Source organism: Sus scrofa, chromosome 5 (genome assembly GCF_054392235.1).
Source record: "Sus scrofa isolate SSC_HxYL_T2T_F1_AM1 chromosome 5, Sscrofa_HxYL_maternal_Yorkshire_Landrace_v2.0, whole genome shotgun sequence".
Classification (NCBI taxonomy): Eukaryota; Metazoa; Chordata; class Mammalia; order Artiodactyla; family Suidae; genus Sus; species Sus scrofa.
In genome coordinates, this window is record NC_139387.1 from 21,787,347 (window position 1) to 21,809,377 (window position 22,031).

Consider the following 22,031-nt stretch of genomic DNA (forward strand, 5'->3'; position numbering starts at 1 on the left):
ATAGACCCGCCACTCCTCAGGGCTGCCTTCTGCTTTTTCACCTCACTGCCACCGACATGGCACCAGGGACAAACACCATCAGCTCACACACACCCTTGGAAACGGGCAAGTATTCGCCTCATTCCAGGGGCACAGGCTGTCCCACTTGGGTGAACGTGCCCTCAGCCGCACACCCACACCTAAATGGTCCTGCCAGCCTCCGCTGTCCTTGGGCACATGCATCACCCCGTTTGGGGACCAGAGTCCACAGAGATGTCCACTGCCCTACCCCCCACCTCTCCTCTCGTTGCTTCTCCCTCCCCCTCCCTCCCTCCTCCCTGGGCACCCGTTTGCCAGGGTTATTTATAGAAGCAAGCGATAAATTCAGTGTGTTTCTCGGCGCGCAAAGCTATAAATAATGGCACAGATCATTAAACCCCGAGAGCAGGCCCAGCCGCCCCGCAAACAAGATGAAGTGCAAACCAGCACGTGAGCGGGAGAGAGGGAGGTGCAAGGCAGAACCCTAGACCCCAGGCTGGCGGGCCCCAGCCTGCACCCCTCAGCCTGGTGGTCGTGAACTTGGACCTCCGAGGAGCCTGGCTGGGTGGGCGGTGGGGGAGGGGAGAGCAGCGCTGGGGCCTGGGCTTGCGGGCTGGCAAACGGGCTCACCCCTTCTTAATTTCCACACCCTCCCTCCCTCGTCACCCTCTTTCCAATCTCCCCACCCTCTGCTTCCCTCCCTGTTCCTTGGTCTTTCCAATGCTTTCTTCTTCCCAGTCTCTTTCCCCCCTCTCCCTCTCTCCATCCTCCCTCCTTTCTCTTTAACCGTCTGCCCTTCTCCTCTCCCTCTCCGGCCACCTGTTCTCCGCCCAAGCCCTTCCTTCGCCCCGTCCCGAATCCCCAGGCCCCAGGAGGGGCCCTGATCCCACCCAGGAGCCCTCAGAGGCAGAAAGTCCCCTGTCAGCAGAACGCTGGAGCTGGCTGCTGATTCAGTGTCTATAATCTCCCAGGCGGAGGCGGCTGTGGCAGGGGGGGCAGGGAGGGGGGCACAGGGAAGATGGATGAGGTGCAGAAGAACAAAATGGCACAGACACCAGGGACAGGCTCCTGGCTGAGGCAGGGTCCGGGGAGCGGAACCAGAGCCCCAAGCTTCAGCCCAACCGCACCACCGTCGGCCTGATGGTGGGCGAAAGAAGTGCCTGCTGGGTACAAGAGACGGCAGCGTGGGAAAGATCAGGCAGAGAGAGGGGAGTGGGCAGGAGCCGCAGGGAGGTGTTGGGGGAACTGGGGAAAGAAGGGTGAGAAGGAAGCCAGAGAAACCAGGGCATGGCCCACCCAGTTCCACCCGCCCCAGGTCCAGTGCCAAACGGGGCAGCCATCCTGAGAATGGGCCACAACATAGGAGGTTTGGGGGGGGTCCCTTCTTCACTTTTAGAAAGCACCTCCACTCTTCGGGGTTCACCCACCATGACTTAGACCTACTTTTTGGAGCTCTCCCTGGCACCCCACTCTAGGTCACCTACATTCTGGGGCCTTTCACCCCATTCCCCTGGGAAGTTCTTACCACTTCCTGCTTCAGTCTGAACCTCTCTTGGGAGGGCAGAACCTACATCCAATATGTGTCTACGGGGCCCCAGAAAAGCAAGCAATGCCTGAGTCTTTGAAGCCTAATCAAACCCAGGGATGGATGTGAGCGCTCTCCCTCCCCAGTGATGCCGGGCAAATAGACTTCAGATGGAGCAGCGGGGCTAAGACTCGACATCCACCAGAACCCATGGGTGCTGGGGGTTGGGAGATGCCAGGATGGGGCCGTCAAAGCCCCTGGAAGTGAAGAGGGACCCATGGGCCTGAAGAAGGTACAGCCTGGCCTTGTGGCCAGAGGTGAACGAGAAAGCCCTGGAGCCTTCCCCGTCTGCCCCTGCCCTCCACACCCCATGGCCAGGCGGCCATCTGCTCCCACTCGCTCCCCTGTCGGCCACTTTGATGCAGAGCTCCGTTATTTGCCAGGGAATTTATAGTAGGAGCCAGGACAGCGGCTAAATCCCCCAACCACAGAGGTAAATCAGCTGCTGCGATGGGCCGGAACGAGGGAGCTGTCGGGCTGGGCGCCTGCACAGCAGGGCTGGAGAGGAAAACACTTGTCCCTGTTCCCCCCTGGGGTGGGGTGCAGCCAGTAAATCCCCTCAGGCACCGATTAGAGCTGGTGGGGCCAGATCCTGAGGACTGTCGGTGCGGGGCGCAGAGATGGCACCGCAGCCGGCAGCACCCACAGAAACAGGCTGCAGCCAAGGAACAGGACGGGCCACAGGAGCATCTCGGAGCAGCTGAGCGAGTCACAACAGATGGGAAACCAAAACTGGGTTTCCCAGGAGCTGGGTGGAGCAGCATCACCACCAAAGAGGGCAGGGTCTCTGGGCTCAAATCCTGGCTCTGCGACCGATGAACTGTGTGACCTGGGCAAGTTACTCATGTCCCTGTGCCTCAGTTTTTCCATCTGTAAAATGGGGCTGAGAAAAGCAGCTACCTTGTAGTTATGGCGACGGTAAAATGAGGGGACATGCATGGAGTGCTCTGAGCAGTGCCTGGCGATGTAGGGCTCGTGGTACTGTCTCACAGCATATGCTCTTAAAGTTAGGCTAGATCCGGTCTTACGCAAAGAGAGGAGGAAGGCAGGACAAATGACCTTCGGAGGAATCTGGGGGTGCCAAGACGATGTTTCAAGAAAGCGGGTTTTCTTAACCACCCTGGGGAGAAAGTGAAAACTGCTTTGGAGTTTTCCGGTGGCCTAGCAGTTAAGGATTAGGCATTGTCACCGCTGTGGCTCAGGTTTGATCCCTGACCCATGAACTTCCACAGACCCACAGGTGTGGCCAGAAAAAAGAAAAAGAAAACAGCTTCTCCTGGGACCATTAATAGATGGATTCCTGTGGGTAAGAGCACAGGTGCCTTAGTCACATGGGCTGACCTTTGAGTTTCAACACCTATTAACTGTGAGACCTTCGGCAACATAGTCCACTTCTCGGCACCTGACTGTCCCCATCTGTAAAGTGGGGCTGATAATACCACTCATCCCACAAGGTTATTGAGAGGTTACATAAGATCAGACATAATGGAAGTGTTTAGTGGTGCCTTGTCCATAGTAAGTGCTCATTAAACGTTTGTCTTGATATTACTATAATTTCATAAAGGGAATGATGGCTACTCAGGGGATCCTCTATCCAAGCAGGGAAGCCTACGGGGGGCGGGGGGGCCGGGAAGGAGGGGAGAGGGGTGAAGGTTGGGGGTGGGGACAGAGGGATCAGTAAAGAGAAAGAGAGGCAGAAAATGGAAAAGGAAGACAGAAGGAAGCAGGTAAAAATGGGAGGCTGGGAGGCAGAGAGAGAAAAGCACAGAGATGAGGCGCAGGGAGGGTTGGGGAGCAAGATGGATGGAGAGAGGGGAGAACCTGCTGGGGGAGGGGGAATCAGGAGGACAGATGAACAGAAGGGGTCTGTGGGGAGTAATGAGGGGCAGGGGCAGTGAAGAAAGAAGAAAGAGGAAAAGAGATGGGAGTACAGGCCAAGAGCCAAGGGAGGAAGAGCAGTATCTGGAAAAATAGCAAGCTGGAGCTGGGGTCGCTCCTCGTTATGCAAACATGGTTCCAGGCGCTGCTCCTCTGCCCCCTCCCCAGCTTTCATTTTCAGCTTGGCTTCCTCCTGGCCTCCCTCCTGCGCTCTACTGCCAGCCTCAACCTTCTCAGCACCTCGGCCTGGATCAGAAGAGGCAGGAGGGTGAGGGGGTTGGACTCTGCTCCCCAGGGGTGAGAAGGAGAGGAAGGACCCCAACAGGGGTCCTCACCCCCTTCTGGCAGCTTCCCCCTTTGTCCCCATGAATGTAGACAGTGGCCAAAAGAAATGCAAGAATGGGGAGTTCCCCTTGAGGCTCAGCGGGTTATGAACTTAACTAGTGTCCTTGAGGATGCCGGTTCTACCCCTGGCCTCACTCCGGGGGTTAAGGATGCCGTGAGCGGTGGTGTAGGTTGCAGATGTGGCTTGGATCTGGCATGGCTGTGGCTATGGTGTAGGCTGGCAGCTGAAGCTCCGATTCTACGTCTAGCCTGGGAACCTCCATATGCCGCACCTGAAGATGGAATGAAAGAAAAAGAAAGAAAGGAAGGAAGGAGGGAGGGAGGAAGGAAGGAAGAAATACAAGAATGGAATAATAACAATAACAGCAGCTAAAGCGTTAGCATTCTGCCTGCAGTTTACAAAGTGATTTTCAAGTTCCAAGTCTCCCAACACCCCTAGTGATGGAGGCAACGTCACCCGTTTATTATTGCCATTATCATCAAGGAGACTATAAAGCTTACTATCCATGAAGCATGTCACTGGTGCTAACTCTCCTACTCCTGACAGCAACCCTGTTAGCCCCATTCTACAGATGACAAGCTGGGACTCAGATCCAATGTCCCTTCCCCTTTGTCTCACCTCTGATCTCTCCCATCCTGGCTCCACCCTCTTTCTAGTCTCTCACCTCCTGTCCTCTCTTGATTCTTCTCTTTCAAGAACTTTCTGGAGTTCCCATCGTGGTGCAGTGGTTAACGAATCCGACTAGGAACCATGAGGTTGAGGGTTCGATCCCTGCCCTTGCTCAGTGGGTTAACCATCCGGCGTTGCCGTGAACTGTGGTGTAGGTTGCAGATGCGGCTCGGATCCCGAGTTGCTGTGGCTCTGGCATAGGCCGGTGGCTACAGCTCCAGTTCGACCCCTAGCCTGGGAACCTCCATATGCCGCTGGAGCGGCCCAAGAAATAGCTAAAAGACAAAAAAAAAAAAAAAACTTTCTCCGTCAAATCGGCTTTTGGTTCACTCTCCAGGCACTCCTTCCCCCCAGTGACCGGCAGGACCTGGTGTGATCACATATGCCTGGCGGCCCCTTCACTGGGTGTCACAGGTGGCAACCAAAAAGAAATCGCATGGCGGTGGAAGTAAACTATGACAATGTCTTCATAGATGCCGCTTTTCCCCACTCTCCTCCCCCAAAGATCCCAGAGGATCTAGCATGTCAGGCAAACATAACAGAACCGTTAAAAGCCATCTGAAAGAGTAAGACAAGAGCAACAAGTCGGGGTGGGGGGAAGAACGCACCCCCGCAGAGGAACCTAAGGATGAAGAGTTACCCTAGAGGAACCCAAAACAGCCCTCAGCTCTCAAACACAAAAAATAAATCAGGGAGTAGCTGAAATCCTCCTCGCCTCCCCCAGAATCTCTTCACCTGTTCCCTGACCATGGACACAGCACATATAGTATGCCACACATCAAAGATGGCATCAATGCCAGGGACAGATTTTCTTTTTTCTTTTCTTCCTTTTTTTTTGGTCGCACCTGTGGCATATGGAAGTTCCCAGGTCCAGAATCAAATCCTGGCTGCAGCTGCAACCTATGCTACAGCTGTGGCAACACCAGATCCTTAACCCACAGTGCCACAGGGGGAACTCCTGAGACTTTCCACTCTATAGGTTCAAGGAGGTTTTACCTGAGATGTGAGGGGCACAGTTGCTATAGAAGTGACAGGACTCCGGGCCGAATGAGCCGGAGAGCAGTGAGGACTGTAAAGGTGGGAGGCCGTGGGAAGAAGGGTCCGTCCACATGATGTGTCCCAGAGCTGAGAAACTGAAGCGGGGGTGTGTCAGCGGCAGCGCTCAGACCGGTTTCCTGCCCCTGAGTCCTTTCCCGAATGGCCTGTGCTGGACGAGGTCCCTGCCTGCCTGTCAATCCATCTGCCTTGCACGCGATGCTGGTGACGGCTGCTCCTGGCCACTTCTGCTCCTTAACACATCAGCATGGGGATCACTGGGAACCAAGATAAATCAGCTGAAAATAATATCTCACGCTCTCCCGCAGAAACAAAATCTGCCCTCCCTGTTGGCGTAATTTCCAGCCTGCGGGAAGAGGGAGTGCCAATGAGATGGAGAGGACAGGAGCAAGCGAGGAGGAAAGACAAGGACCCGTGTCAGGGAAAACCCCAGATTTGCGGGGGCGGGTGCTCTCCTACAATCACAAAAATGCTGCCCCTTCTCCAGCAGCCAGCAAAAAAGAGCCGACACTCATATGTGCCTGTGGTTAAAATACAAACGCTTTAAACTTGGTTGGTTCTTGGGAAGGCTGACATCTGGCCTGGCCTGAGCTGGAGGCATCTAAGCAGGAAAGCCTCCAAGCTTATGGTACTGGGGACACACCCCAAGGCGCCCACTCCAATGTCTTAAAATGCATTGAGGGGGATTTTCGTGGCTGGTGGGGTTTAAGACCAAAGCCCAGGAGTTCCTATGTGGTGCAGCAGAAATCAATCTGACCAGGAACCATGAGGTTGCAGGTTCAATCCCTGGCCTCACTCCGTGGGTTAAGGATCCGGCGTTGCCGTGAGCTGCAGTGTAGGTCGCAGACTCCTCTCAGATCTGGCGTTGCTGTGGCTGTGATATAGGCTGGTGGCTATAGCTCTGATTGGACCCATAGCCTGGGAATCTCCATATGCCTCGGGTGTGACCCTAGAAAAGACAAAAAAAAAAAAAAAAAAAAAAGGGCCGAAGCCCCATCCTGAGCGGGTAGGTGGATCTAAGCATTCAAAGCACGAAGCAGTCATGCTTCACCTGCTCAGCTGCCATGAAAAACCCACCTCATTTCCCCTCCCCTCCATTTCCTGAAATATAGTTTGTCCTCATCAGGGACTCCTGAGTAAAAAACCCTAGAGTTAGGGCAGATCATAAAAGATCCCACATAACAAAATTAGCTCTTTCTGGAGTGGCTCAGCAGTAGTGAACCTGACTAGTATCCATGAGGATTCCAGTTGGATCCCTAGCCTCACTCAGTGGGCTAAGGATCCAGGGTTGCTGTGAGCTGTGGTGTAGGTCATAGATGTAGCTCAGATGTGGCGTGGCTATGGCTGTGGTGTAGACCAGCAGTTGCAGCTCCAATTCCACCCCTAGCCTCGGACCTTCCTTAAGCCATGGGTGTGGCCCTAAAAATAGCAAAGAAAAAAATATTAGCTCTTTCCCACAGTGATGGGAAAAAAAGCCACACCTCCAGCTCTTCCCAAACCCAGGCACCACTCTCTTACCTTCAGAGCCTGACCAGGCCTCCGGCAAGTACAGAAATGAACAAGGCAACTGAAAGAGAAGGGCCGCTCCACGGTACTCCAGGTAAACCAACAGATGGCAAAGCCTCTCCTCCGAGCACCTCTTCCAATACATGGAACTCCCTTCCGTGGCTCCCTAATGCATAAAGAAGAAACCTGCTTTACACCATGCGCTGATTCCGCAAACTGGCATTTAGAGCCGTCCTTAATACAGACCCACTCTGAGCTCCCACACTCTCTCCTTCCTCTACCACCCCCCTCTCCCCAGCAGCTGGTCCCCACATGCTCCAAGGAACATGCCCCAAATCATCCTGCTTCCAGCTCACGTTGCCTGGAATGTCCTTTCCACCAGCTCCCAGGGCTCCCATAGGCCCAGCAAAGCTCTCCCCATCCTCCTCCAAGACCAAAGGCAAACCCAACCTTCTTTCACTCTTGCAAGTTGTCTCCCTTCCCACTAGATGGGCCTCCTGGCTCTTGTTCACCCTCGTGCCTGGTGCTAAGAGGTAGTCTGGGGCGTGGCCATGGAGCTGAAGGAAAACTTCAAACCTGTTCTTGGCCACGCTTTCTTTTCTGGGACTCACAGTGGTCTCAGAAATAATGAGGCCACTCAGGGACACAGAGGTGGCAGATGTCTCCAGAGCCCTGTTGCTTTCAGTCTGGGTGGGGCCCTGGGGAGACAGAGGCTGCTTCAGAAGATGTTAGGGGTGCTTCTAGGTTCCTGAGACTGTTGGGATAGGTACTTCTATTTTTTTTTTTTTTTTTTTTTGTCTTTTTGCCTTTTCTAGGGCCACTCCTGTGGCACATGGAGGTTCCCAGGCTAGGGGTCTAATTGGAACTTTAACTGCCGGCCTATGCCAGAGCCACAGCAACACCAGATTCGGGCCACGTCTGTGACCTACACCACAGCTCATGGCAACGCTGGATCCTTTACCCACTGAGCGAGGCCAGAGATCAAACCCGCAAACTCATGGTTCCTAGTCGGATTCGTTAACCACTGAGCCACGATGGGAACTCCAGGATGGGTACTTCTGGGGGACCATTAGACCAGCGGTGGTGGGTTTCCTTTCTTCCTTTGGTCCCTCTCTTTCACGATCTCTCAGTCTCTCACAATTGTCATCATTCTCTTTCCATTAGGCAGGGGGGGGTTCCTGCTGCCTGAGAGACATCTCCCCTTAGAGCTTTGCCGCTCAGAATGGAATCGGAGAACTGACAGCGTCAGCAGCCCTGGAAACGTGCTACAAATGCAAACTCTCAGGTGCCAGCCCAGACCCAGTCAATCCAATCCTCCCGTCTAACAAGATCCCCAGGTGGCTGACTACCCATTAAAGTTTGAAAGCAGGGGCCCAACGGGGAAGCTGAGTGCCTCAGACCTTCATTCATTCATCCCTCGTTTCGATAAATATTTAATAAGCACCTACTGGGTTCAAAGTGCTGTGCTAGGCATTGGGGATAAAACAGTGAATGATTCAGACTGGGGTGCCCGGGCTGGCAAGAATGAGATCGGTGTTCCCCACCTGGTCGTCCCAGCTCCCCAGAGTGGGAGGGGGACTTGGATCAGGGGCAGGGGTGCATTTGACTGGAGACGCTGTCAAGACCCTGAGGCTGGTGAGGGATCCTTGCTACCCCCCTCCCCCATACAAAGATAGGGACTCAGTCAGTGAGACAAAAGGGAAGGGGCCAAGAGGAGGAGGGAGAATGCTGTTTAGGAAGAAACAGGATACGGAAATGAGGAAAACGGGAGTTCCTGTCGTGGTGCAGTGGTTAACAAATCCGACTAGGAACCATGAGGTTGCAGGTTCGACCCCTGGCCTTGCTCAGTGGGTTAAGGATCCGGCGTTGCCGTGCAGGTTGCAGACGTGGCTCGGATCCCGCGTTGCTGTGGTTCTGGCATAGGCCGGTGGCTACAGCTCCGATTCAACCCCTAGCCTGGGAACCTCCATATGCCTCAGGAGTGGCCCTAGAAAAGACAAAAAAAAAAAAAAAAGGAAAAAGGAGTCCACGACAGGCTCCCTGAATGCTCCCGGCCCCTCCAGAGACAGACTCAGTCTCACTGCTCCACCTCCCCATGGATTGTCCCCTCCCGGACGTCCCCCATCCCAACTGCAGGTAGATGGCCTCCCACAACAGAGGGGTCCTTGGGGCCCCCATGATCAGAGGACAGCACCCGCCTCCAGCACCTTCCACCCCCAGGTAGGAGGGGATGTGACCATGGCAGAGGGACGGGTTTGAATGGCGTAGGGACAGTAAGAAGCACATGGATGCGGACGGTGTGGGTGTGAGGTGGACGGACTGTGCTGTGGAGGATGAACTGTAGGGACGCCCATCCAGGGACGACTGTGGTCAGCAGTGCAGGCAGGACTGTCTCAGCCAGGACTCTCCAAGGGGAGACTGTGAGGCGTGGTCAGATTGGGATACATTTGGATGATAAGGCCGACAGACCTTGCATATGGATTGAGTATAAGAGGTAGGGGATGGGAGTTCCCATTGTGGCTCAGTGTTAACAAACCCAACTAGTATCCATGAAGATGTGGGTTCGATCCCTGGCCTCGCTCAAGGAGCCAGCGTTGCCATGAGCTATGGTACAGGTCACAGACATGGCTTGGATCTGGCATTGCTGTGGCTGTGGTGTAGGCCGGCAGAGGTACAGCTCTGATTCGACCCCTAGCCTGGGAACCTCCATACGCTGCAGGTGTGGCCCTAAAAACAACAACGGAAGACGTAGAGGAACGAGAGTTAAGATGACTGACCCCTGGGTTTGGGGCCTGAGCTACCTGTCAGATTAGGGTAATCCAAGGTGATCTGGGGAGGGTTCTGGAAGAAAAGCTTGGAGCAAAGTTTGAAGAGAAAGACAGACCTAGGGTATAAAGTGCTGAAGAAAAGAGTCCATGTTGGGAAGTCATAAGGACTGAAACGAAGAGATGGGGAAAGAATGGGAAAATTATTCAGGGGTCCTGAGTCCAAGCCTCTTGAGGGCTAGAACTGCATCATCTGTTTCCACTGGATCCCTTAGGGCTCCATTGCTATTCTGCACATTTCTGACATCAGCAAACATTTATTACTTGCTGAGAAGTGGCCCAAAAAGGAGGGGAGGGTGGTATAAAGAGTGCTCAACTATGTCCTGGGAGCTCTGGCCACCTACTGACAGAGGGACTTTGAGCAAGTCACTGTCTCTCAGGGTCTCAGATCTTCAGGTCCTCTCCCACCCCAATTCTCTTTCCTTGGCTCTAAGACCAGAAGGCTGAGCTTCAGGAGCCACTCTAGATGTTCGAATAGGTGGGCAGCCTGGAGGGGAATGAAGTCAAGGCCCAGAGAGTGGTTGGGACCTTCTAGATACAGGTCAATGAGGGTCACATCAGGGTGGCTGGAAATGAAGAAGAGTGATCAAGCCAAGAGCCACCTAAGCCCTATGCCCGCATCTTCCTTGTTGTGATGTCTCAACATTTGGGAGGAGTTTTTGCAACGCCACAACTTCTCAATATTGAAATACATGGACTCAGTCATTGGATGGCCTTTTCTTTTCTTTTTTTTTTTTTTTTTTTGTCTTTTTATGGCTGCACCTGCGGCATATGAAGGTTCCCAGGCTAGGGGTCAAATCGGAGCTGTGGCCGCTGGCCTATACCACAGCCACAGCAATGCCAGATCCGAGCCGCATCTGGGACCTACATCACAGCTCACAGCAACGCCAGATCCTTAGCCCACTGAGCAAGGCCAAGGATCGAACCTGTGTCCTCATGGATGCTAGTCAGATTCGTTTCCGCTGAGCCAGAACAGGAACTCCAGATGTCCTTTATTTTCTATCTGCTCTCATTCCTTAGGGGATCCATTCAGTGTCACTGAAGACCCCTAAATTTATATCTCCAGCCTGGCCTTCAGCACTAAACCCAGACCTGCGCATCCATCTGCTGACCAGACACCTCCACCTGGTTGCTTCACAGGCATCTCAAACCTAACATGCCCAAAACTGAACCCCCAAACCAGCTCCTCCTGTATCGTCCCCTGAATAAGTTCATGGCAACTCCACAGTTCTGGTCACTCAGGCCAATCTCTCGGCCTCATCCCAACTCCACTCCTTCTCCCACATCCTCCGTCTGGCCCACTGGCAAATCCCTGGGCTCTCTGCAAAGTATATCCAGAATCTGACCACTTATCACTACCTCCACTGTCACCGCCCTGGTCCAGGGCCACCACCATCTCTTACCTGGTATTGCAATAGACTCCTGCCTGGTCACCTTGCTTCTGCCCTTGTTTTCTCAACTGAATCTCAAAAGAATGCTAAGAATTTTCCATAAAAATACAGGCAGATCATGTCACTCCCCCGCGTAAAACCCTCCAGTGGGTCCCCATCTTACCCAGAGCTAAAGCTAAAGCCTCTTGGTGACTTCTCCGTCCCCACGGGATCTGACTCCCATTACCTCTCAGACCCACCATGCGCTCCCTTCTTCTCTCTGCTCCAGCTGCCATCAGCCTCATCGCTGTGCCTCTAACACAGCAGACACTGCTCGCATCAGGGCCTTTGCCCTTGCCGTTCTCTTTGTCTCTCTGCTCTTCTCCCAGAAATCTGCGTGAGCCCACAGCATCTGGTAAATGGCAGGCTCCATATGTTGAGGGGCCTGAGCAAGGATAAGAAGGGGAAGGAGGAGGAAGAGGAGACAATGATGGCGTCTAGGCCCACATAAGAAACAAAATGCCTGGTCTAGCCTTCTCTGTCTTCCTCCTCCTGGGGGATTTGCTCCACCCTGGTTCCTGAGCAAGGACCCCACTTTCCATCCAGCCCTCAGGAGAGCCCCAAGACCCGCTGGCACACATCCACCCAGGACTCCTGCGGACCTCCTGGAAATGAAACACCTCACTCCCCTGACGCTGAACAGCCGACATTCTCTGCTTTGCTCCGAAAGGATGTGGGAAAGAATGGGTCTCGTCCAGTCATTCACACAGACACACTTGTTTGCAGACACACTTGTTTCCACTACCCCCAGCTGGGCCTGTGCCCATCAAGTCCATCACCACAACTGTCCCCTCTGGTTTTTTTTTTTGGAGGGGGGGGCCACCCCGTGGCATATGGAGCTTCCAGGTCTGGGATCAGATCCCAGCCAAGCTGCGGAACTAAGCCACAGCTGCAGCAGCAACAGATCCTCAATCCGCTGTGCCTGGCCTGGGATCAGACAGGTACCAGTGCTCCCAAGTCGCTGCCAATTGGTTTTGCCACAGCAGGACCTCCTGTCCCCTCTTTTGCTACAGTTGCAGTGTGCCACGGCCACACCAGATCCAAGCTGCGTCTGAGACCCACACCACAGCTCACAGCAATGCCGGATCCTTAACCCACTGAGCGAGGCCAGGGAGCGAACCCGCAACCTCATGGCTCCTAGTTGGATTGTTTCTGCTGTGTCACCACGGAAACTCCTTGTCCCCTCTTCCTAACCTCTGCTTCTTTCCCTCCTCTGCCTGCCTTCTTGCTCCCAAACATCAGAGCCCCCATTAACCCTCACTGGAGGCACGCTGAGGAGTGAAGGCTGGCGGGTTGAGGCCACAGACCTCTGAGTCTCCAGGGGAGGAAGGCAAGTAGACCCGAGGTGGAGGCTTTAGGGGTCGGAGGCTGCAGAGGCCAGAGAGACAAGTAAACAAGCAAAGGGAAACGGAAGCTATGACGAGATGGTGATCCGGAGAGACGCGGAAAGGGCAAGGGCCACAAAAGCGGGGGGGTGGGGTCACCTGCAGAAGGTGCGGGCCAGAGCCAAACCCCCGGAGACAGGGCGTAAGAGAGAGACAGACGGAGGGGCAAGCCCGCCAGGCAGGGAGGGGGGGCGGCGGACCCAAAGAGATGGAGAGACGCACGGCCAGACCAGAAGGCGGCAAAGGAGGCGAGGGAGGAAAGAAAGAGCGGAGGCGGGAGTGGCGGGAAGCGGCGGGCGCGGGGCGGGCGCAGCGGAGCGGGCGCGGGCGCCGGGAGCCGGCTCGTAAAAGCCGCGCCGAGCGGGGAAATTGCCGCCAGAATCGCTGAGCTCCACAAAACGCCGCCCGCGCGGCCCGCCGCCGCGCCCGCTCCAATCTCCAGCCTCATCGCCGCGCGGGCTGGTTATGCATTTAAATGTTATTTAATTGGATTGCGGAGGAGCTGGGGGCCAGAGCGCCCCCGCCCCCGCCCCGCACGCGCCGCGCGCCCGGCCTGCTGCCTCCTCCACAAATCTGTTTTCCGAGTCACAGATTGCGGCGCACCCCCTCCCCCCGGCTCCCCCACCCCGGCGGCTCCCCTCCGCGTCTGGGCTCCTTCTTCTGTTCCCCCCCTCCCAAACGGAGCCAGAGGACACTCAGAAAGACACAACAAGTCCCCTGAAGATTGCATGAAAACGCGAGGGCTACACGAAAAGACACCAGACGCACAGAGACACAGCGGCAGAAAAATGGGTCACACAGAATGACCCGAGTGTCCACCTGGGAGATTTTAAATGCGGAGACAAAAAAGATCCCCACGGATCACAAAAGTACACAAATGCATGTGTACCCTGGAGACCCACACTAAACAGGGAACACATCACTGTATGCCTTGGAATGTTTCTTACCAAGTGCCACGACAATACAGGGGGACAAGATCACGCTGACTCAGTGACCTCACCTAGACATCCCTCAAAGCTAGGTAAGGAGTGAAATACACATTCACTCTCATTCTCAGGGCAGCCTTCACCCCCCCAGTGGCTCAATTGTGGTGCCTTTCCAGGGTTGGAAGGCAAACCGTTCCTTCAGAGACATCTTGTTCTTCTCCTACAGCAGAAAGCATCACTGGATGCGGTTCTGAGAGGCAACTGCATCAGTCATCAAGTTTCTTCAAATTAAACAAAGAAACATAACTGAGCCAAAATCACAACAAGGTGGGCTTGAGGGTAGACACAAGGAGGCCTTCCTTAGAAGACAGAGAGGAGGCTGGGCTTTCCCCATCAACTAAAATAGGAGACTCCTTTTCGCATCCTGGACTAGAAGTCAGCAGCATCAAGGTAGAAGGAAGGACAGAATGACCTAGTGAGGCATGTCCCCCCTCCACCACACTCCCAACCAGCAGACAGGAAATTGCTGGCCTGAAATGATCAGGGTCAAGTAGCTTCAATTAATGAAAATGGAAATGGCAACCCAGCTTGGCACAGGCCACCATGGAGGACTGTTCTGGGCACTTGGCCACCCTCTCTGCGAGCAGGGCCTAGAGACTCACATCAGGCCAAGATCCTTGAGCAGGAGGTAGGGGTGGAATCACGGGCAAGATGTGCAGCAAAATTCTACTGCAGTTGTTTTGTTTTTGATAGAATGAGGGGCAAAACAAGAGAGAGAGAAAAGGGGAGAGACAGTTTCCCCAAATACATTCTAATTCAACCTTGACTGGTAAGCTTGGGCTGGGGCCAGGCTGGCATTAAGACCTTGGAAGAAGCAAGCAATTCAGCCTCCCCCTGAGCAATTTATTTCTGTATCACCTGATGGTCATAGCTGGGAAGTTTATCCATGTGTCTCACCTCAGTGTCTCATGGTCCAACTGAAATTATTTCCTTCTTTGGGGCATTAGGGAAAAATAGAAAACAGCTGGCCTACATCCTCCTAAACAGGAATATTTGGAGAATTGAGACCTAGTCTGGGCTGGATCACAATCTCTATTCCCTTCCTCCACTCCACTCATCTTCTCTCCCCAGCGATGCCCTGGCTGGGTTTCTTGTGTTTTCTGAACATCCCCTGACACAGCTGCTTCAGTTTTCCATCCCAGAGGTTCTCAGAACAAGAGATCAAAAAGAAAGCCCCATCTCCCATCTCCCACAGAGCCAGGCCCATCCCCAGGTTCTGGCTGATTCCTGGTCCTGAGCCCCCTCTTCTCATCCTTGCAGTTGGGGCTGGGAAATTCTTGGGGCCATCTGACCTTTTTTCGAACACCCACTCCCTGGAGGTGGCACGATTGAGCAAGTGGTAAGAAAAGAACTCCCTGGTCACCTCCCTCGCTCACTGGCACACGACCTCCTACCCACGCACTGAGAGCTAATCCCTTCCTCAGTGTGCCCAGATTGCCGTGTTTAGAACTTGTTCACAACACGTTTTCCGTTTGATTTATACTATAATTAGATGCTTGTATCTCCCAGCACCAGACAGTGAGCAACGTGAGGGGAGAGAACCATCTAATTCACCTCTGTCACTCCCTACGGTGCCTAGCGTGGGGCAAGGCACACGGCGGACATCAATAAATGCGTGTCAAATTGAGAAAGACAAGTGAAGGACCCCACGATCTTCCTTTAAGCCATCTTGTTGCGGTTACAAAAAAAAAAAAGAGGAAGAGGCTTTCCTCCTGACACACTCCATCTTGCAATCTCAGAAGCACCCCTACCCCAAGCACAGCTGGGTTTCTATCAGGTGTAAGTGTGTGTGTGTGTGTGTGTGTGTGTGTGTGTGTGTGTGTGTGTGTGTGTGTGTGTGCGCGCGCGCGCATGCGCACACGCGTACATGCTGTGATGGGACTTTGGCGACCCCATCGCACCTCTGAAGCAGAATTTGCATCGCCATCACTGTGCAAAAACTCAGGGGACACTCGTGTTACTGGATGGGCACCTGAAGGTAAAACTCCAAAATCAGATGTGTGCACGACTTACGCATTCGTCCAGGACGCTTACTTTGTGCCAGATATGAGGTTAATATGGGGAAAGAAAATGAAACCCTCTCCTTGCCTTCAGGGCACCCAGTGCAATCCTGCCATCCCCTTGGCTGCTTATCCACAGCACAAAGAGAAAAGTAAGTAACAGGCTGCACTTCAGACCAAATCAAGATCTCTTAAAGTAGAGCTAGGGAAGTTCCCTGGTGGCTCAGTGGGTTAAGGATCCCAATAGCCCTATTGCTGTGGTGCAAGTTCGATCCCTAGCCCAGGAAACTTCTGCATGCTGCAGACATGGTTGGCGCTTTCACCGCTACCACCCAGGTTCAGTCCCTGGTCTGGGAACTGAGATCCCGCATCAAGCCGCTACATGCTGCGGCCAAAAATACATATATTAAAAATAAAATAAAGTAGAGCTGAGGCGCTGGCCTTTTTTTAAAAACCTCTACAGGGGCATTCTGACTTACAGGCAGGGTTCTATTCAATGGTACTTTCCATGATGATGGAATGTTCTGTAACTGCACCATCTAATCAGTAGCCACCAGCCATGTGTGGCTATCGAGCACTTAAAATACGGCAAGTGATTAAAGAGTTGAATTTATTACTTTTTTTTTTTTTTTTTTTTTTTTTAGAGCTGTGGCATGTGGAAGCTCCCAGACTAGGGGTTGAATCGGAGCTGTAGCTGCTGGCCTACGCTACAGCCACAGCAACACCAGATCCGAGACACATCTGTGACTTATACCACAGCTCATGGTAACACTGGATCCTTAACCCACTGGTCGAGGCCAGGGATTGAACCCGCAACCTCATGGATACTAGTTGGGCTTGTTACTGCTGAGTCACAACGAGAACTCCTCCATGAATTTTTTCACTTTGCTTAATTTTAATCAAACCAGCCATACGTGGCTAGTGGCCAGCAGATCAGACTGCAGAACTCTCAGCACTCCCAAACTACTTCAATTTGGCTTTAAAATACCCTTGACAATCTTATTTTGTAGCAGCTGACATCTCCATTCCCTTTGGCCCCAAAGAAAACAATGAGTTTGCCCTCCTTAAGGACACTCCCATTTGCACTGAAGAATCGGCTCTAGAATGGATTGGGGGGTAGGGACCAGTCTGGTGGATTAAGTCCTAGCCAGCTAAGCCTCCACCACCAGACTGGAGAAAAGGCACGCCTGAGTACCCTTTTGTAGAGGTTGACATTGATGGGGGAAGAAAAAAGCAAAGACAATGACTTAGGTCCCTGTTTTGAACTGAATTGCTGACTCCCCAGAATTCCTATGTTGAAACCCTAATCCTCAATGTAACTTGGGGAGATATTTGGAGAGTGAGCCTTTAAAGAGGATTGATTAAGGTTAAATGCAGTCCTAAGGGTGGGACCTTAATCCAGTATGACCAGTGTCCTTCTAGGAAGAAAGATACCAGGGAGGTGTGTACAAAGAAAAGGCCACAGGAGGACACAGCCAGAGGGCAGCCGTCTGCTCACCCAGGAGAGACCAAACCTGTGGACACCTGCATCTTGGACTTCCAGCCTCCAGCACTCTAAGAAAATAAACCTCTGCTATTCAAGCACCCCGCCCCCAGTCTGTGGTATTTTGTTATGGCCGCCCTGGCAGATTAATTTGGCACCCTTGGGAGAAGGTAGGCCCAGGACCCTCTTCAGCCTCCCCCCAAAACTGAGGGCAACAGCCCCACTAGGAGCCAGGTCCAGCAGACTCTGTCACACCGAAGTCGTCACGTCATTATCTCGTTCAATACCATTCAAGAGCCTCAATGCACCACCCAACCTTCCCCCACCGTCTCATGATTCTCACCCCAGTGCTGGCCTTCACCCCGACTCTAACCCCCAGGATACCTTCTCTACACGGAACCCCCTGTCTTCCCATTCCTGACCCCACTGCCCTGCCCTGCCTCCTGTACAGCTTGTCCCTATGCCCATCTGTTGGGTGTTTTAAGTGTGTATGTTCTGGGCATCTTTCCCTGGACTGCGAGTTCTCACAGATTAGTCTAGCATTCAAGACTCTGCCCAAGCTGGCCCTACTTAACTCCCCAGCCTGTACCCCCAACTGGGCCAAGTCCACACTTATGTACCTGCTACCCCTTGAACATAACCAAGCTCTTCTCTAAGTTCTCCAACACCTCCCCAGCCTCTAAAGCCACCTAAAACGCCACCTCCTCCAGAGAGCTCTCCCTGGTGACCTCAGCTAAATATGTAAGAGAACAATGGTGTCTGTCTCTGTGCAGCTATTTCCCAGTGCCTTATCCAGTGCTCTGCAACATAGGGCAGCAACTATTTAGCACCACTGCACTGATGGCAGAAAGGAAAGGAGTCTAAAGCATGTTGGAGTGCAACACTGTAATGCAGGAGTTCCCACTGTGGCTCAGAGGGTTAAGAACCCAACTAGTATCCATGAGGATGCGGGTTTGATCCCTGGCCTTGCTAAGTGCATGAAGGCTCCAGCCACAAGCTGCAGTGTAGGTTGTAGATGTGGCTCAGATCCCACACTGCTGTGGCTGTGGTGTAGGCCGGCAGCTGCAGCTCCAATTCAACCCCTAGCCTGGGAACTTCCATATGCCATGGGTGCAGCCCTAAAAAGAAAAAAATAAATGAATGCAACTCGGATACCAACCCTCTGGAGTTAGCAAAGATCCCTGAGGTTTAAGGACAGAGCCCTCAACATGACTGCCCTCACTGCAGATGCCAGCTGCAAGTTCAGGGGTACCCAGGTCACCTCACTTCTAACTGGCTACAAATTCAGGGGTTCCCACAACCCCCTCAGGTTCAATCACTTGTTAGAATGACTCACACAACTCAGGAAAGCACTCCACTTGCAATTAGTTTTATTATAAAGGATACAAATCAGAATCAGCCAAATGAAGAGACATATAATACAAGATCTGAGAAGGGTGGGACCCAGTTTCCATGCCCTTTCCCCATGGAATCAGGAAACATCACCCTCCTGACACTTTCATGTGTTCACTGAAGAGGAAGCTCGCAAAGACTCCATGTCCAGAGTTGTGTTTTTATGGTTTTGTTTTTGTTTTTTTTTTTTTTTTCTCTTTTAAAAGAGCCACACCTGCAGCACATGGAGGTTCCCAGGTTCCCAGAGGTCGAATCGGAGCTGTAAGCCACTGGCCTACACCACAGCCACAGCAACGCAGGATCCAAGCTGCATCTGTGACCTACACCACAGATCATGGTAATGCCAGATCCTTAACCCACTGAGCAAAGCCAGGGATTGAACGTGCGTCCTCATGGATGCTAGTCAGATTCATTAACTGCTGAGCCACGACGGGAACTCCTCCAGAGTTTTTATTAGGGTTTCATTATCGAGGCATAACTGATTGAAATCACCGACCACATGCTTGAATTCAATCTCCAGACTGCCCCCCACCCCCGTGAAGGTCAGGCTGATATCACCTGGCTGGTCTTTCAGGCATGGTCAGCCCTCCTGAGTCAAATTTCAGCATAAAGGCAAGTGTGGTCCAAGGGTCCCACCATGAGTAAGAAACTCCTATCCCTTGGGAAATCCTGAGGATTTAGAGGTTCCCTCCCAAGAACCAAGGACAAAGGCCCCTCAAATTATTATACAACGGGAGAGGGAACACTTAGACTAAAAATCTTACACATTTTGAGAGCTGGAGATGACCTGTCCCATATGTTCCTTATTAGGGTGGTCTCTGCTCTCCTGTGGATTCACTTCCCCAGCCTTTGCTAAAGGGATGCACCACCCAGCCATTCGGCAGACAGAAGAACCGAGTTAGCTGGAAAGGCCAGGCTCCCATCTACCGGCGCCCTACTCTCCACAGTGCCCTGAGCAGCACGCAAACCACCGGACAGGCCCCTCACAGAGACCCTGCAGCTTTGCTCAGACGATGAGAGACTGTTCCCACCATTCCCCAGCTACCCAAGAGGACCCTTCTCTGCAAACAGGGAAGAAGCTAAGAGGGGAACATGTGAACTACCACCTTCCAATTGCTGACGCACAGGAGGGAAAAAAGGGCCCACACACAAGGGTTTAGGGGCTTTTAATGCTTAGATTGAAAAAATCACAGGCTGGGTTTTTCATAAAGTCATTGGTCCAGCTCTGGCGGGGCAAGAATCTGCCCCTCACTCAGGCCCACCCCGGCCTTGGGAGCAGAGGGGCTCCCCGTGTAGTGTAGCGCGGTGCCTTCCCCACCCAAAGGCGAGAGCCAGGGGAGGTGGGATGAGCACCCGTGCGCCAGGCACTGTGCAAGGCACTTGTAAGTGTTATCTCAGTGAATTTCCACACCAGCCCCAGGAGGCAGAAACCCTAATTTACAGAGGCTCCTGAGGCTTGGAGAGGTCGGTCAACTCATCTACAGTCACGGGGTTCACAAGTCTTAAGGCTGGGTGGAGATCCAGGTCTTCTGGTCCCTCCCGTGCTGCCACACTGAATTCTCTCTCCCTGACCCGCCCTCAGTCTCCCATCAGAAGTTCACCCTTAGCATCCATGGCTCATGCTTTCTCCTGGTCCCTGTGAGCGAAGGGGTGAGCTGAAGGATGAGTGGGGATCTGGGCAAGAACTTTTCTCTACAACTGAAAATATGACCTCAGAAGTCACTGTTGAGGTCACTCTCCACCAAAGAGCAGCCCCCAGGGCAACAGGGAGGTAGAGCAGCTTGTGGGCGCCGGCCCTCGGTGGCGCTGGGACCCACAGACCAGAGGCCACGCTCAGAGGAAGGTGAAGTGAGCAGGAAATCGGGAGGGCGAGCAGGAGTAGTGTTGCAACTGCCGTGGCAGGTCACAGCAACCAGGGAGCGGAGGGGAACTTTGTTGCTCCGGTCCAGGAGGCGCGTGGTCATCTGCTTGTCCAGAACGACCCTGGGGGTCTTGGAACGCGTCCTGTGCCGGCCGCAGGGGCACTCATTTCGTCAGCAGCGGCAGCAGCCCCAGCTCATTCAGTCTCTCCTTGGCCACTGCCTCCCAGCCCTTGTTGGCCTGTGGGCTACGAGGGGAGGGGTGCAGGAGCCCCTCCACCTGGACCTCAGGCATCAGGCCGGCCAGAGCCCGCCGTGCCCGCTGCTCGGCCACGCGCCCCACGCCCACCACCAGCCGCACCCCCAGCAGCTGCACCTGCCGGCAAAGCGCTGCGTCACACACCCCGAGGAGCTGTTCTCGCTGCTTGGCCGGCAGTTCGGCGGGGGTGAGATTGCGCCCACTGGGGGCCAGGAGGAGCAGAGGACACAGGTTGTGGACGAAACAGTGACGGAAGAAGACCTCGGGCTGTCCACAGAGGTTCCGGAAAAAGCCCCAGAACCGGGCACCACTTACCTCGGACTGAGGGCACTCCAGTCCCAGCACTGGTCGCTTGGGGTGCTCTTGGGGAGGGGTCAGCACAGAGCCCCCGATGCCTAACCAGTCCCGGACCATACTCACTTCCCCAAAGGGCACCTGGGGGGAAGGAGCGAGACACAAGGGGTTCAAACTGGGCTCTGGACCAACCCACCCCTTTCCACCCTCCATGGGGATCCAGCCTGGCTGCTGCCCGCCCCCCACTGACACCCCCAACCCCTGTCTCCTTCACCCAAAGGCCCAACACAAGGGTTCCTGGCCCTTGGCTTAATCCTGTCCATCTCTGTCCAATTTTCAGGTGGACTCAGGTCCAGAAGAATCTACTTGTTTGCCTCCACCCCCACGAGCCTTTGGAACCAGAGACAGGGAGCACACGGGGAGGAGAGGTGGCCTGACCCACGGCGTGATACCGGAGACAGAAAGATGGCCTGAGACGGAAAAGTGGCCGGGGTTAGAGGAGGCACAAGGACAGGGCTGACCCCTGTTCTCTGGGTGCCCTCTCAGCCCCAAGCCTCAGGCTGTCATTTCCATCGATCATCATTGATCACCTTTCAGCCCCCAGTTGGGGTCAATAAAAGCGATTGAGCCTCCTGCCCTGAAGCTCTTCCCCTCCCCCACCTGCCAAGCACCCCCACTGAGGGGCAGTCACTCAGGCTGAGGTCTGAAAGGGAAGCAGTTGGGCAACCCCCCCCTGCACCCCCCCTCCCAGCCTGGCTCAGGTCTGAGCCCCTCCGCAGCTAAGAAATAGCACCCAGGTTGCTGGAATGTCCTGTGTCCCTTCCACACCCACCCCTGGCAACCAGTCTCCTGAGGACCCAGTAGTCCCGGTCCCTCTCCTGACCCCAAGCACACTCTAGGGAGAGGAGGGAGCCAGCAAGGTAAGGCGAGGGCGGGGCCGGCGGAAGGAAGGGCTCTCAGAGGCAATTAGTGGACAGCTCACCAGGGAAACGGAACTACCATTAATGCGCTTGGCTAACATGGGCAGCGAGGCCGGCAGAGTATCTGAGACCACAGGAGC

At 54.0% G+C, this 22,031-nt stretch overlaps 1 protein-coding gene across 12 annotated transcripts in view; it reads right to left on the reverse strand.

The window, feature by feature from the left end:
* The window catches only part of SMUG1 (single-strand-selective monofunctional uracil-DNA glycosylase 1), a 79,360-nt gene that overhangs the window by 23,640 nt on the left and 33,689 nt on the right, over positions 1 to 22,031 (reverse strand). For 7 of the 12 annotated variants that reach the window (XM_084955829.1, XM_084955831.1, XM_013997572.3 and 4 more), the window contains one exon: positions 18,521 to 21,112. In XM_084955829.1, coding sequence (XP_084811955.1) covers positions 20,585 to 21,112 — 528 coding nt within the window. In that variant the 3' untranslated portion in view covers positions 18,521 to 20,584. Of the gene's footprint in view, positions 1 to 2,503; positions 2,724 to 5,492; positions 5,899 to 6,774; positions 6,972 to 7,070; positions 7,225 to 18,520; positions 21,113 to 22,031 lie in introns of those variants that run through there. The other 5 variants (XR_014803266.1, XR_014803267.1, XR_014803263.1 and 2 more) reach the window with 3 other exon arrangements.